Source organism: Lethenteron reissneri, chromosome 56 (genome assembly GCF_015708825.2).
Source record: "Lethenteron reissneri isolate LAM-NWPU_2019-01 chromosome 56, ASM1570882v1, whole genome shotgun sequence".
Lineage (NCBI taxonomy): Eukaryota > Metazoa > Chordata > Hyperoartia > Petromyzontiformes > Petromyzontidae > Lethenteron > Lethenteron reissneri.
This window is the reverse complement of record NC_083834.1, coordinates 2,855,776-2,871,140: the sequence shown is the minus strand read 5'-3', so window position 1 is coordinate 2,871,140 and position 15,365 is coordinate 2,855,776. Positions and strand designations below refer to the sequence as shown.

The window sequence follows — 15,365 nt, the reverse complement described above, 5'->3', positions numbered from 1 at the left end:
AGCGAGACCAGTTTGAGACTTTTGAAAGGGCGGCCTTCAATGTGAAAGGTGTCTCTCAGTCATCTGAGCACGATCTTCAGCGGAAGAGGAAACGCAAAACATTTGCAGATGAGAGCTCAGAGCCAGGTGTGACCCTTGAGGGGAGGGAGAAGTTCGAATCGAAACATTTAATGTGGTCATTGATAAGCTTGTGGCGTGCCCTGAGCATCGCTTGGATGCTTACAAGCGTTTGACCAGTCTCTTTGGAGTTCTGTTTATGTCCAATCAGGTGTCTCACAGTGATGTCAAAGCGGAAAATGTAAATGCACTTTCCGCTGCAAATCAATCAGACCTGGACATGAACTTTGCCAATAAACTCATCCAATTCTCAAGTCTTTCATGTCTGACTCTGAGGGTGAGAAGTGCCCAACTAAGTTGCTTGAGACGTTGCAGGCACTTAATCTGCGGTCGGCGTTCCTCAATGTGTTTTCGTGGCACTTCGGATTTGTCTATCTTGGCCAGTGACAAACTGCCAGGGGTGAGCGGACATTTTCTCCTTTTAGGCAGAATACAAAAATTCGCTGCGGAAGTAGCGTGTTGCCAAACGTGTCTCGGCTCATCGTCAATAGAGTCAGACCTTGTCAGACAGCGAGATGTTGACCGTCTAGTGGATGATTTTGCGAGGAGGAAGGCAAGAAAGACACCAATGTAGGAAAGCGGGGTGGGGGGCGGGGGGGGGGGGGGGCTCCAGACGATATGTGCCCAGTGGCCTCACGGGACCACGATCCGGCCCTGGCCAGGTCGCGTTAGAAAACGAGCTGTATCGCTAACTGGGCCTGACCTTGTAAAATACAAGTTTCCTTTATTTCGATGTAAAGCTTCTTTCGTGACCGCAGGGATTCATCTTCTTGGTTTTTTCGGTAAAGTCACGTAGAATGGAAATAATAAAATAAAATAAAAAAACATAATAAAATAATTCTCACGACGTTTCGGCCACAACGCAAGCAGCCGTCTTCAGGTGGAGAACAGGTCTGTCAAGTAGACAGAGTCTGAATTACCGAAAGAACCAAGAAGATGAATCCCTGCAGTCACGAAAGCTTTAAATCGAAAGATGGCGATGAACTTTCAAGTAACATTTTTTTTCATGATGACGATTATTTATTAAATTTCGATTTAAAGCGTTCGTGACTGCGGGGATTAATCTTCTTGGTTCTTTCGGTAAAGTCACGTAGAAGGGAAGTAATAAAATAATAAAAATAAAACATCATAAAATAATTCTCACGACGTTTCGGCCACAACGCAAGCAGCCGTCCTCAGGTGACTTTACCGAAAGAACCAATAAGTATAACCCGTAAAAACAAAGTTTTTCACTATACATCCTTTATATGCGTGGCGGCTAGAGTCCTCTCGTCCTCTGGCTTGAGATGGCTGCCACCTATGGGTCAGATGATTGCGTTGCACCATTAAGCAATTGGTAATTAAATATAATATTTTTGTCCTAAAAAGTGTAACATTTTGGGAAATTTTTTCGCGAACATGAATTGTCACGCACAACGAGTCTGTGTGGAAAATGTCAGCTCGATTGGATCTTGGGAAGTGGGTTAAAAAACGACCGAAAGATTTGCACGGTCGTAAGCAAGCAAGCAAGTGAACTTAATATAAAGGATTTAAAAATAATTTTCCTTTCACTTTAGCACTTGTCCCAAAGGCCTGTGTAGGTGACACGCAGGATCCTTTGTCTTTTGTGTCCCACAGGGAATGTCACGGATCTTCTCTCAGCTTCCCTTCCTGCCGAAGATCCTCTCCACCGTGGTCCGGCTGTGGTTCCATCGCCTGAGCCCCCCCTCGCTGTGCCCCCCGCCACCCGGCCCCCCAGGGCTCCAAACAAACCCTGCCAGCTCCCCCTTCCTCGCAGCGCTCGCCCCCTCCTTCCGCTCGCCCGTGGAGACCCCGGTCGCAGCCTTCCGGAAGCACCTGGTGGTGAGCGTTAGGTGAGTTTTGAGTGAGTGAGTGTGTGAGTGGGTGAGTGGGTGTGCTCGCTAAACAGTACTTGCCCTAACAGTCTATTCAGGTTATACGGGGGGGGGGTGGGATCTTTGTCCTTTGTATGTGGGGAGCTACGAACCCGGCGGCGCGCACCTGGTGGTGAGCGTTAGGTGAGTGTTTTGCGTGAGTGAGTGAGTGAGTGTGTGAGTGGCTGGGTGGGTGTGCTCGCTAAACAGTACTTGCCCCAACAGTCCATTCAGGTTATACGGGGGGGGTGGGATCTTTGTTGGCTATCACTGGTGACAAGGGGGAGCCCATAGGGGTACCCTCATTCTGTTGTAGAAGGTGCCATTCCAGGTGAAATAAGTGTTGGTGAGGCAATGCCTAACTAGCGCGGGCACATCCGAATTCAATCCATGTTGGACCAAGTCCTTAATTATTGTTAGGGTGTCAGGCACTGGGACTTTGGTAAACAGAGATACTACATCAAAACTGATGAGGATATCATCAGGAGATAGTACCATGTCCTTGACCATAGAGATTAATTGGGTTGAGTTGAGTACTTTTTCTGTCGGGAGCTACGAACCCGGCGGGCCGAGTTCGACTCCCGCTCACGGCAATTATCTGAACCATTCCTGGTCCTCCCCTAGGTCGACTCGGCCTCAAATGAGTAGCTGGCGCGGTGTGTAAACATCGCCACGAGGGAGACAAAGGCGGTCGGGCATGGTGGTGCTGGCCACCCACCCCCTCGTGTGCCGTGCCGGCCTTCGTAGGTGTCCACTCGCTAACAGCACTTGCCCCAACAGTCTGTAAAGGCTACCTGGGGGAGACCACCTCCACAATTCGAATCGAACATCTCGCGTTGAGATTATTTGGCCGCTGTAAGTTCCCACGTGATGAGCCACTTCGTTGAGCTGTGATTTGTGGCCTGGTCGCTCCTGACAAAGAAGCGAATCAGCCCGGTGGGCTTTGCCTGGCGAAGTAAGATCGAGTTCGTTTAGTTCGTTTGTGATTTAAAGCTTCTTTCGTGACTGCAGGGATTCATATTCTCGGTTCTTTCGGTAAAGTCACGTAGAAGGGAAATTATAAAATAATAAAAATTTAACATCATAAAATTTCGATTTAAAGCTTTCGTGACTGCAGGGATTCATCTTCTTGGTTCTTTCGGTAAAGTCACGTAGAAGGGAAATAATAAAAGAAATATTTTTAAAAAAATCACGACGTTTGTGTTAGCAGTCGAAACGTCGTGGGAATTTTTTTTTTTTTATATTTGTATTATTTTATTATTTCCCTTCTACGTGACTTTACCAAAAGAACCAAGAATATATATATTCGTTTAGTTCGTTTGTGATTTGCATTCCTCTCCGACACTTTGCACCCCCATTGTGGGTTTTGTATTGTGTTTGTTGTTGTAACTTTCTCACCCTGCGTCTTTCAAAGAGAGCTTTCATCGCTCGTGTGTACGTTCTTACGTTGAACCTCTTCCACATTGGCACGTAACCACGTAACCACGTAACCACGTAACCACGTAACCACGTAACCACGTAACCAACCGCGCTAAACGGAGGTTCTGCTGCGGGAAGCTCAACAAACTATCGGCGACAAACTCGCCGCCATTCCTCCTCCACCGTCAATAAAACGAACGTCCTCATCCTGACGACGCTGCCGTTCGCAGGGACCACCACCTGCAGTTCCGCGTTGGTTCCCCTCCTCCGCCGCGCCTGGCGCACACTCTCTGCTTCCTGCGCGAAGTCTTCCAGCGGAGCCACGACGCCTCCTGCAACGCTGCCGACGTCCCCTCACTCCTCCCGTCGGCTCTGCGAGTCCTCGCTCACGTCCAAGACCCCGCCGGTGCATGCCAGGATAGGGCCCCCGAGATCCGCCGCTGATCCGCCCACCCCGCCCGTGTCCGTGTCTCGGCCGTGTGTCTCTCTGTGCCGCGTGCCTCTGGTCACCCATCTCGGTATTTGTGAGATGAGTGTCGGTTGAGGTTGTCTTTGTCTCTCTGCGCGTCTCATTCTCGTGTTGTTCAGGTCCCTCTGTCCGTACCGCGTCTGCGTGCGTGTCTGTGTATCGCTGTTTCATCCACGTGTCTCTGTTGTCCACGTCTCCGTCTCACCTGTGTCTGTCTGCCTATCTGTCGCTCTGTCTGTCAGTCTGCGTGTCCGTTGTCGGTGTGTCTTTTCTACGTCTCTATCTCATCGCTGTGTATGTGTGTCCCTCTGTGTCTCTCTCTCTCTCTGGTGTGTCTCAGTGCGGTCCCTGGCGTCCGAGCTGCTCTCTGCGATGATGGAGACGGTCCAGTCCCACCCAGACACCGTCCCAGTCTCATCCCTCCTCCCTCCGCTCAGGTACCAGCCCCCCGCCCTCACAGACACACACCAGAGGTCGCAAACGGGTTTTGATTCAATACCCCCCGTACCCGTACCCGGCCGCACCAGGGTCGCAAACGGGTAGCCGTACCCGGCCGTACCCGTACCCTACCCGTACCCGGCCGGGTATCGGGTACCTGATTGCGACCTCTGGGATGAAGCCATGTTGCAGGCGGTGGTGGGTTGATTCTAGGAACTTGAATTGTGAGAAGAGACAAGATGTTTGGAAATGAGTGACAAATAGTTACTCACCAGTGACTCACGGCCTACCCATACCCGTACCCGGCCGCACCAGGGTCGCAAACGGCTACCCGTACCCGGCCGGGTACGGGTAGCCGGGTATCGGGTAGGGTACGGGTATCGGGTACGCGGTTGCGACCTCTGACACACACACACACACACGCACGGACCTAAATCATCATCAGAATCTTTATTCATTGTGGAGGAATCCGACGAGCTTCGAAGCGCGTTTTCACAGATGTCCAAGTGACAGCAGCGACAAGTATGCGCTCACTAACTCCGCTCTGCTGACGGGCAGGAGAAGGTTCGGTGCCACACCATCCCATCGGTGTGCTCACTCTCCTGCCGTGCCTGTGCAGAAGCCAGCAAGCCGGTATCAAGGGTGAGAGGGGCATGGAGTCGTGTGAATGTCCGTGAGCACAAGGCAGATCTGAAACAAGGCAGGGCCAATTCTTCTGCCGTTGCCGATCATTGTTTTAACGCTGTGGGCTCACGCGAAATTTATTTTTTTCCAAGACGGAGGTACTCTGCAAGCCTACCAGCTACCTTCAGAGATTTGCTCATGAAGCCATCCAGATATATAAACACAGACACAGCTTCAACTGAGAGGATGGGTATCAACTGAGCAATCATTGGAAGGACGTTATTAACCGGGTAGAGTCTTAACTGACTGTGATGTTTCCATCCAACCTGCCTATATCAGCTGTTATTTCGACTCTCGGTGTCTCGCTCTCTCTCTCTCTGTGCCTGTCTCTTAGATCTCTCATGCTCGCATGTGTTTTGAATTGGACTGTCATACTCACATGCCCTTCGGATTACACGCTCTCCTCATATCTTACAGTTACATGCTAATCTCTCACGTTAACATCATGCTAATCTCTCACATTAACATCATGCTAATCTCTCACATTAACATCATGCTAATCCCTCACATTTACATAGCCTCTGCCGTGCCCTCTGATTTCTCACATTAACATCATGCTAATCCCTCACATTTACATAGCCACTTCCGTGCCCTCTAATCTCTCACATTAACATCATACTAATCTCTCACATTAACATCATACTAATCTCTCACATTAACATCATGCTAATCTCTCACATTAACATCATACTAATCTCTCACATTAACATCATACTAATCTCTCACATTAACATCATACTAATCTCTCACATTAACATCATACTAATCTCTCACATTAACATCATACTAATCTCTCACATTAACATCATACTAATCTCTCACATTAACATCATGCTAATCTCCACATTAATATCATGCTAATCCCTCACATTAACATGATGCTAATCTCTCACTTTAACATCATGCTAATCTCTCACATTAACATCATGCTAATCTCTCACATTAACATCATGCTAATCTCTCACATTAACATCATGCTAATCTCTCACTTTAACATCATGCTAATCTCTCACATTAACATCATGCTAATCTCTCACATTAACATCATGCTAATCCCTCACATTAACATAGCCACTTCCGTGCCCTCTAATTCCTCACATTAACATCATGCTAATCTCTCACATTAACATAGCCACTTCCATGCCTTCTAATTCTTCACATTAACATCATGCTAATTTTTCACATTAAAAGAGCCACTTCCATGCCCTCTAATTCCTCACATTAACATCATGCTAATTTTTCACATTAACATAGCCACTTCCGTGCCCTCTAATTCTTCACATTAACATCATGCTAATTTTTCACATTAACATAGCCACTTCCATGCCTTCTAATTCTTCACATTAACATCATGCTAATTTTTCACATTAACATAGCCACTTCCATGCCCTCTAATTCCTCACATTAACATCATGCTAATTTTTCACATTAACATAGCCACTTCCGTGCCCTCTAATTCCTCACATTAACATCATGCTAATTTTTCACATTAACATAGCCACTTCTGTGCCCTCTATTTCTTCACATTAACATCATGCTAATTTTTCACATTAACATAGCCACTTCCATGCCTTCTAATTCTTCACATTAACATCATGCTAATTTTTCACATTAACATAGCCACTTCCATGCCCTCTAATTCCTCACATTAACATCATGCTAATTTTTCACATTAACATAGCCACTTCCATGCCCTCTAATTCCTCACATTAACATCATGCAAATTTTTCACATTAAAAGAGCCACTTCTGTGCCCTCTAATTCCTCACATTAACATCATGCTAATTTTTCACATTAACATAGCCACTTCTGTGCCCTCTAATTCTTCACATTAACATCATGCTAATTTTTCACATTAACATAGCCACTTCCGTGCCCTCTAATTCCTCACATTAACATCATGCTAATTTTTCACATTAACATAGCCACTTCTGTGCCCTCTAATTCCTCACATTAACATCATGCTAATTTTTCACATTAAAAGAGCCACTTCTGTACCCTCTAATTCCTCACATTAACATCATGCTAATTTTTCACATTAACATAGCCACTTCTGTGCCCTCTAATTCTTAACATTAACATCATGCTAATTTTTCACATTAACACAGCCACTTCCGTGCCCTCTAATTCCTCACATTAACATCATGCTAATTTTTCACATTAAAAGAGCCACTTCTGTGCCCTCTAATTCTTCACATTAACATCATGCTAATTTTTCACATTAACACAGCCACTTCCGTGCCCTCTAATTCCTCACATTAACATCATGCTAATTTTTCACATTAAAAGAGCCACTTCTGTGCCCTCTAATTCTTCACATTAACATCATGCTAATTTTTCACATTAACACAGCCACTTCCGTGCCCTCTGATTCCTCACATTAACATCATGCTAATCCCTCACATTAACATAGCCACTTCCGTGCCCTCTAATTTCTCACATTAACATCGTGCTAATCTCTCACATTAACATCATGCTAATCCCTCACATTAACATAGCCACTTGCGTGCCCTCTGATTTCTCACATTAACATCATACTAATCCCCCACATTAACATGCCAACTTCTCACATTAACATCATGCTAATCTCTCACATAAACATACCAACTTCTCACATTAACATCATGCTAATTTCTCACATTAACATCATGCTAACTTCTCACATTAACATCATGCTAATCCCTCACATTAACATAGCCACTTCCATGCCCTTTAATCTCTCACATTAACATCATGCTAATCTCTCACATTAACATGCCAACTTCTCACATTAACATCATGCTGATTTCTCACATTAACATCACCAGACTCAGCCATGACCCTTGGGCTACACCCATTTCAAAGCTTTTTAAAATTGTCCCCAAATTTCGTGATTTATTTTATACCCACGTGACTTTACCGAAAGAACCAAAGAGTAATCATCTTATGTGCAGTGTCTTTTCAAGTTTAAAGACCACTGAAATGTATCAAGGTGAGAGGTATACATTTGCGTGGAAATGTATCAACTCGTGTTCTCTCAACCACATTGTACCTGTTTCTGCCTCTCTGTGTAGTTTTCTCCATCGCTTCCTTATTGATAACAATAATTACGAACAGTTATTCATTTTCAATAATTCATACTCCTTGGTTCTTTCGGTAAAGTCACGTAGGTGAAAAAAAGATAGGAATACAAATAAAGTAATACAAATAAAACGTAATAAAATACAATTCTCACGACGTTTCGGCCACAACGCAAGCAGCCGTCCTCAGGTGAAGAACAGGTCTGTCGGAAAGACAGCGTCCCAATGAGCACCGCCAAGCTTGGCAGTGTATATTTAACCTTAGAGTCGCGGTATTTTATTATGTTTTATTTTTATTATTCTATCATTTCCCTTCTACCTGACTTTAGCGAAAGAACCAAGAAGATGAATCCCTGCAGTCACGAAAGCTTTAAATCGAAATTTTATTATGTTTTATTTTTATTATTTTATTATTTCCCTTCTACGTGACTTTACCGAAAGAATCAAGAAGATGAATCCCTGCAGTCACGAAAGCTTTAAATCGAAAAATGAAAATAGAAACAACTAAATTAAATCACGACGTTTCGCGCACAACACACAAGCGTCCTTCTTCAGCGAAAACATTTGCACCTGATGACGGATGCTTGTGTTGCGCCCGAAACGTCGTTATTTAATTGAGTTATTTCTATTTTTATTCTTTATTTTATATTTTTTATTTTCACCTACGTGACTTTACCGAAAGAACCAAAACGTATGGAATCCATGCAGTCACGAAAACTTAAAATCTAGTATCAATAATTCATCATTATTAATAATCAATTACTATTAATCATGATGTATTATTGTTATTGATGCGTCGTCCCTCGCAGTTGTGACCCAGCCCAGAACCGCTTATTTGCCGGGCTGAATGTACTGCCCGGCTAAAACATCTAATGAATATTAAACGCTCCAACTTTATTCCGAGATTTTTAAATAATGGGGAGGGTGTGGGGTGGGGTGGATGGGGGAGCAAAAAAAAAGAGATAAAGTTGCCGCCTGAATATTCAACGGCAGTATTTTTCATTTTTTCGGCTGTTGTTGTTGCTGCAAGAACGCCACAAACAAAAATAAATCTCGTTAGTTTTAATGGAAATTAAAAGCACTGCTGCCCCTGGGCTACCGTAGCGTTCGGATTTAACATAATCTATGAAATTGCTTAGCGAGTTTTATTTTATTTATAATTTTTCCGCCGCACGCAAAAGTTGCGGGAGCGTCGCTTCGGGGCGATTGGATGCTCTTGCTCAGGAGTTGAGTCGCTGCTCTAAATGAGCATAGCGATGATTATTAGCATATTTAGTACGGTTGGGGAGTGTTTCATGTAGACTGCGTGATGTGGTGTGGTTCTGATTGGGTGTGATTGTGGTGTGTGTACGTGTGTGTGGGAGCGGTAGTGTAGTGGTTAGCGCGCTGCGCTATGAACCCGGCGAACCGGGTTCGATTCCCGCTTACGGCCAACACCAGTGACGATTATCTGAACCGGTCCTGGGCCTCCCCTAGGTCGACTCAGCCTCCAATGAGTACCTGGTGCGGTGTGTGAACATCGCCACTGGGGAGACAAAGGAGGTCGGGCGTGGTTCTGGCCACCCACCCCCTCGTGTGCAGTGCCGGCCTTCATAGGTGCTCGCTAACAGCACTTGCCTCTACAGTCTGTTAAGGCTATACGGGGGATCTTTATCTTTGTGTATGTGGGAGCGGTAGTGTAGCGGTTAGTGCGCTGCGCTACGGACCTGGTGACCCGAGTTCGATTCCCGCTCACTCAAACTACAAACTTTTATGTTTACCGGGTAAGGGTTTTGTCAGGAGAGACTTGGCCATCGCGAACGACAGCTCACACCAAGTGACTTCTCATCGCGTGCGAATTCACATCAGCAGCAGCCCAACACTCCAAACGCGTGTTTCTAAACGTGGAGGGAAAAACGAGAGGGCTCGTAGAAAAATCCACGCGACCACGGGGAGAACATGCAAATAACAGTGGCGAATATTTGAACTGGTCCTGGGCCCTCCCCTAGGTCTACTCGGCCTCAAATCAGGACCTGGTGCGGTGTGTAAACATCGCCACTAGGGAGACAAAGGTGGCTGGGCGTGGTGCTGGCCACCCACACACCCTCGTGTGCCGTGCCGGCCTTTGTAGGTGTAACTCGCGAACAGCACTTGCCCCTACAGTCTGTTAAGGCTATCGGTGGGTCTTTGGCTTTGTGTGTGTGGGATGAGGTGGAGTGGTGGCGCAGTGGTTAGCACACCCGCCTACTAACCTGCCGATGGCCCGGGTGTAATTCTCACTCGCAACCAATCACGGTGGCACATATTTGAACCCGTCCTGGGCCTGCCCTGGGGTGGCCTCGGCTTTAAATGAGTAAATGAGCGCCTGGTACGGGGGAGACAAAGGTTGGCTAGCTGATGGTCCTGGCCACCAGAGGTCGCAAACGGGTTTTGATTCCTTACCCGTACCCGGCCGCACCAGGGTCGCAAATGGGTACCCGTACCCGTACCCGGCCGGGTACGGGTACCCGTTCCCTACCCGTACCCTACCCGAAATGAGTGATAAACGGTTACTCACCAGTGACTCACGGCCTACCCGTACCCGGCCGCACCAGGGTCACAAACGGCTACTCGTACCCGGCCGGGTACGTGTAGCCGGGTATCGGGTAGGGTACGGGTATCGGGTACCCAGTTGCGACCTCTGCTGGCCACCCACCCCTCAGGGCAAGTGCCGTTAGCGAGGAACCCATGTGGTGTGGGCGGTGTGAGCCAGCGACTTTCCTGGATTCCGTTTGTCTCGCCAGATCCTCAATCGACCGAGTTAGGTGATCACTGTCCATTGATGTTGGCTGTGGGGCCGGGAGATGAACTCAGGTTCTCCGGGTTCGTAGTGCAGCACGCTAACCACCGTTCCGCCACTACGCCACATACACAGAGTCACAGGCACTCGCACGTCCACTCACTCATTCGCATGTAAACTCACTCATTCGCACGTGTAATGGGTTCCGGAGACACTTGTAGAGGTAACTTCTTTATTACAATACAACACTCCAACAGTCCTCATACTCTGTTACAGCCTAGATACACAGCCTAGGTACACAGCCTAGGTACACAGCCTAGTTACACAGCCTAGGTACACAGCCTAGGTACACAGCCTAGATACACAGCCTAGGTACACAGCCTAGGTAGACAGCCTAGGTGCACAGCCTAGGTACACAGCCTAGGTACACAGCCTAGCGACACAGCCTAGGTACACAGCCTAGATACACAGCCTAGGTACACAGCCTAGGTACACAGCCTAGGTACATAGCCTAGCGACACAGCCTAGGTACACAGCCTAGGTACACAGCCTAGGTACACAGCCTAGATACACAGCCTAGGTACACAGTCTAGGTACACAGCCTAGGTACACTACTCTGGCTACGCCCTGGGGTCCTCCGGCTACAACTCTCCTAGGGGAGGCTATCTGACCCGACCCAGCCAAGGTGCGGGTCTGGACTCTGGCTTCCTCGGAACTCGCCCTCACAAGGACGTAGAGCCGGGAGTCCCAGAGTTCCACCACTGGCCCTCACAGCGTCCCGGCGCTTACAAGGACAAGCGGGACGAGGGGGTCCAGGGTCCTAAGCTGGCTGGCTGGCTGGTCTTGGCTCTTGAGCTACAACTGGCCCCGATCGGCCAGGGAGCTGCCCTTTTATGCCTCGTCCCCAACGAGGGGTGGGGTTGTGTGCGCCCCCAGATATCCCACAGAGCACACACAGCCCCCCCCCCCCCCCCGTTGGTGGCGCCAAGGGGCTTAAGTGGCTGGGGTGCCTGGGATCCTAGCGCCTGGCGCCAAGAGGCTTATTTGTCTAGGATCCCAGAGCCCCCAGCAGCCCCTCCCCTCTTATGGCACTACACATGTCCACTCACTCATTCGCATGTAAACTCACTGAGTACAAGCCCTTACATATTTGACATTCGACCCATGAGCCACGGTTATTCAAGGACAATTATCAATTTTTTTAAAAATAATAAAAATTTCCAAACGTAATGTTTTACAAATATAGCTTCGTTTAAGGCTGAGTCGACCTAGGGGAGGGCACAGTACAGCTTGACTTGCCTTGTGGCACTAATGGTATTTTTTCATGCAGGTGGCCCGTTCGTAGCGCAGTGCGCTAACCACTGTGCCACTAGTCCTCGCGCCTACACACACGCGCACACATATATATAAACACTTACAAACAAGCTTGCACACATGTATATCTACGCACGCACGTGCATGAATACTTACAAAGATCCCCCGTGTAGCCTTAACAGACTGTAGGGGCAAGTGCTGTTAGCGAGCACCTATGAAGGCCGCAACGGCACACGGGCGGGTGGGTGGCCAGCACCACGCCCGACCACCTTTGTCTCCCCAGTGGCGATGTTTACACACCGCACCAGGTACTCATTTGAGGCTGAGTCGACCTAGGGGAGGCCCAGGACCGGTTCAGATAATCGTCACTGGTGTTGGCCGTGAGCGGGAATCGAACTCGGGTCGCCGGGTTCATAGCGCAGCGCACTAACCGCTACACCACCGCTCCCCAAATAAATACTTACACACGCACTTGCACACACACTTTCAAAAGACAAAGATCTCCCGTGTAGCCTTAACAGACTGTAGGGGCAAGTGCTGTTAGCGAGCACATATGAAGGCCAGCACGGCACACGAGGGGGTGGGTGGCCAGCACCACGCCCGGCCGCCTTTGTCTCTATAGTGGCAATGTTTACACACCGCACCAGGTACTCAAGTGAGGCTGAGTCGACCTAGGGGAGGCCCAGGACCGGTTCAAATAACCATCACAGGTGTTGGCCATGAGTGGGAATCGAACTCGGGTCACCGGGTTCATGGCGCAAGACGCTAACCGCAACACCACCGCTAACCGCTGCACATGCACACACACACGCGCACCCACTCACTGGCACGCACACACACACTCACACAGCCACCAGCATCCCTGGCTTCATGAATATTCATGTCGGCTTGTGTATGGTCAAGTAACTGCACTCCGTAATGAGTGGGAAAGCGGGTAAGAGCTGGGGGAGAAATGTTACCATGGTACAAATTAGCCGTGTGCATGTCTGTGTGTGTGTGCGCCAGAGGTGTGGACTCGAGTCATGTGACTTGGACTCGAGTCAGACTCGAGTCATGAATTTGATGACTTCAGACTCGACTTGGACTTGCATAACAATGACTTTGTCCCACCTCTGGTGTGCGCGTGTTTTTATATATATGTGCATGAGTGTGCGCGAGCGTGTGTAGGTTTCTGTTTGGCTATGTATGTGTACATGCGAGTGAGTGCATTCGTATGATATTCTGTGTGTGAGGAGCGGTGGTGTAGCGGTTAGCGCGCTACGCTACATACCCGCCGATCCGAGTTCGATTCCCACTCACGGTCAACCCCGGTGACGATTATCTGAACCGGTCCTGGGCCTCCCCTAGGTCGACTCAGCCTTAAATGAGTACCTGGTGCGGTGTGTAAACATCGCCACTGGGGAGACAAAGGCGGTCGGGCGTGGTGCTGGCCACCCACCCCCTCGTGTATCGTTCCGGCCTTCATAGGTGCTCGCTAACAGCACTTGCCCCTACAGTCTGTTAAGGCTATACGGGGGATCTTTGTGTGGCTGTGTGTGTACGTATGTGGCTATGTGTGTGTGGCTATGTGTGTGTGTGTGCGTGTAATTCTCTGTACGCAAGCGTGTTTTTCTCTCTGTGTCTCTCCGTATCTTTCAATTTCACTATTTTATCCGTGTCTGTTCTTGCTATCCTATTTCATTGCCCATCTCCCTCTCATCCCATCTCTGCTCCCTCGCTGCACATTTTCAATTAAAAATCACAAACAAATGCAATTACATTTTTAGCCTCAAACCCAACCTGAAATTCGTCCAAAAACTCGCAACTACATCGGCAGCATAAACATGATATGCAAAATAAATGAATGCAGACAAATAAATAGGATCACTGTTTTTTTACCAAAAGTATACGTGTGTCTTGAGATCAGGTTTCAGGATCTGTGTCTTGAGACCAGGTTTCAGGATCTGTGTCTTGAGTTTAGACCGTGTTTTAGGATCTGTGTCTTGAGTTTAGACCGTGTTTTAGGATCTGTGTCTTGAGACCAGGTTTCAAGATCTGTGTCTTGAGTCTAGACCAGGTTTTAGGATCTGTGTCTTGAGTTTAGACCGTGTTTTAGGATCTGTGTCTTGAGTTTAGACCGTGTTTTAGGATCTGTGTCTTGAGTTTAGGCCAGGTTTTCGGATCTGTGTCTTGAGTTTAGACCGGGTTTTAGGATCTGTGTCTTGAGTTTAGACCGGGTTTTAGGATCTGTGTCTTGAGTTTAGACCGGGTTTTAGGATCTGTGTCTTGAGTTTAGACCGGGTTTTAGGATCTGTGTCTTGAGTTTAGACCGTGTTTTAGGATCTGTGTCTTGAGTTTAGGCCAGGTTTTCGGATCTGTGTCTTGAGTTTAGACCGGGTTTTAGGATCTGTGTCTTGAGTTTAGACCGGGTTTTAGGATCTGTGTCTTGAGTTTAGACCGTGTTTTAGGATCTGTGTCTTGAGTTTAGACCGTGTTTTAGGATCTGTGTCTTGAGTTTAGACCGGGTTTTAGGATCTGTGTCTTGAGCTTAGACCGGGTTTTAGGATCTGTGTCTTGAGTTTAGACTGGGTTTTAGATCTGTGTTTTGAGTTTAGACTGGATTTTAGGATCTGTGTCTTGAGTTTAGACCGTGTTTTAGGATCTGTGTCTGAGTTTAGACCGTGTTTTAGGATCTGTGTCTTGAGTTTAGACCGGGTTTTAGGATCTGTGTCTTGAGTTTAGACCGTGTTTTAGGATCTGTGTCTGAGTTTAGACCGTGTTTTAGGATCTGTGTCTTGAGTTTAGACCGTGTTTTAGGATCTGTGTCTGAGTTTAGACCGTGTTTTAGGATCTGTGTCTTGAGTTTAGACCGTGTTTTAGGATCTGTGTCTTGAGTTTAGACCGTGTTTTAGGATCTGTGTCTTGAGTTTAGACCATGTTTTAGGATCTGTGTCTTGAGTTTAGACCGTGTTTTAGGATCTGTGTCTTGAGACCAGGTTTCAAGATCTGTGTCTTGAGTCTAGACCAGGTTTTAGGATCTGTGTCTTGAGTTTAGACCGTGTTTTAGGATCTGTGTCTTGAGTTTAGACCGTGTTTTAGGATCTGTGTCTTGAGTTTAGGCCAGGTTTTCGGATCTGTGTCTTGAGTTTAGACCGGGTTTTCGGATCTGTGTCTTGAGTTTAGACCGGGTTTTAGGATCTGTGTCTTGAGTTTAGACCGGGTTTTAGGATCTGTCTCTTGAGTTTCGACTGTGT

At 47.5% G+C, this 15,365-nt stretch overlaps 1 protein-coding gene across 1 annotated transcript in view; it reads left to right on the top strand.

Moving 5' to 3' along the window:
• Window positions 1-1,658: 1,658 nt before the first annotated feature.
• LOC133356983 (protein MMS22-like) overlaps window positions 1,659-15,365 on the top strand; it is a 38,697-nt gene continuing 24,990 nt past the window's right edge. Inside the window, exons 1-3 of the mRNA XM_061574720.1 lie at window positions 1,659-1,970; window positions 3,641-3,816; window positions 4,220-4,316. Of these exons, the coding sequence (XP_061430704.1) occupies window positions 1,738-1,970; window positions 3,641-3,816; window positions 4,220-4,316 (506 nt within the window). The 5' untranslated portion in view covers window positions 1,659-1,737. The remainder of the gene's footprint in view (window positions 1,971-3,640; window positions 3,817-4,219; window positions 4,317-15,365) is intronic.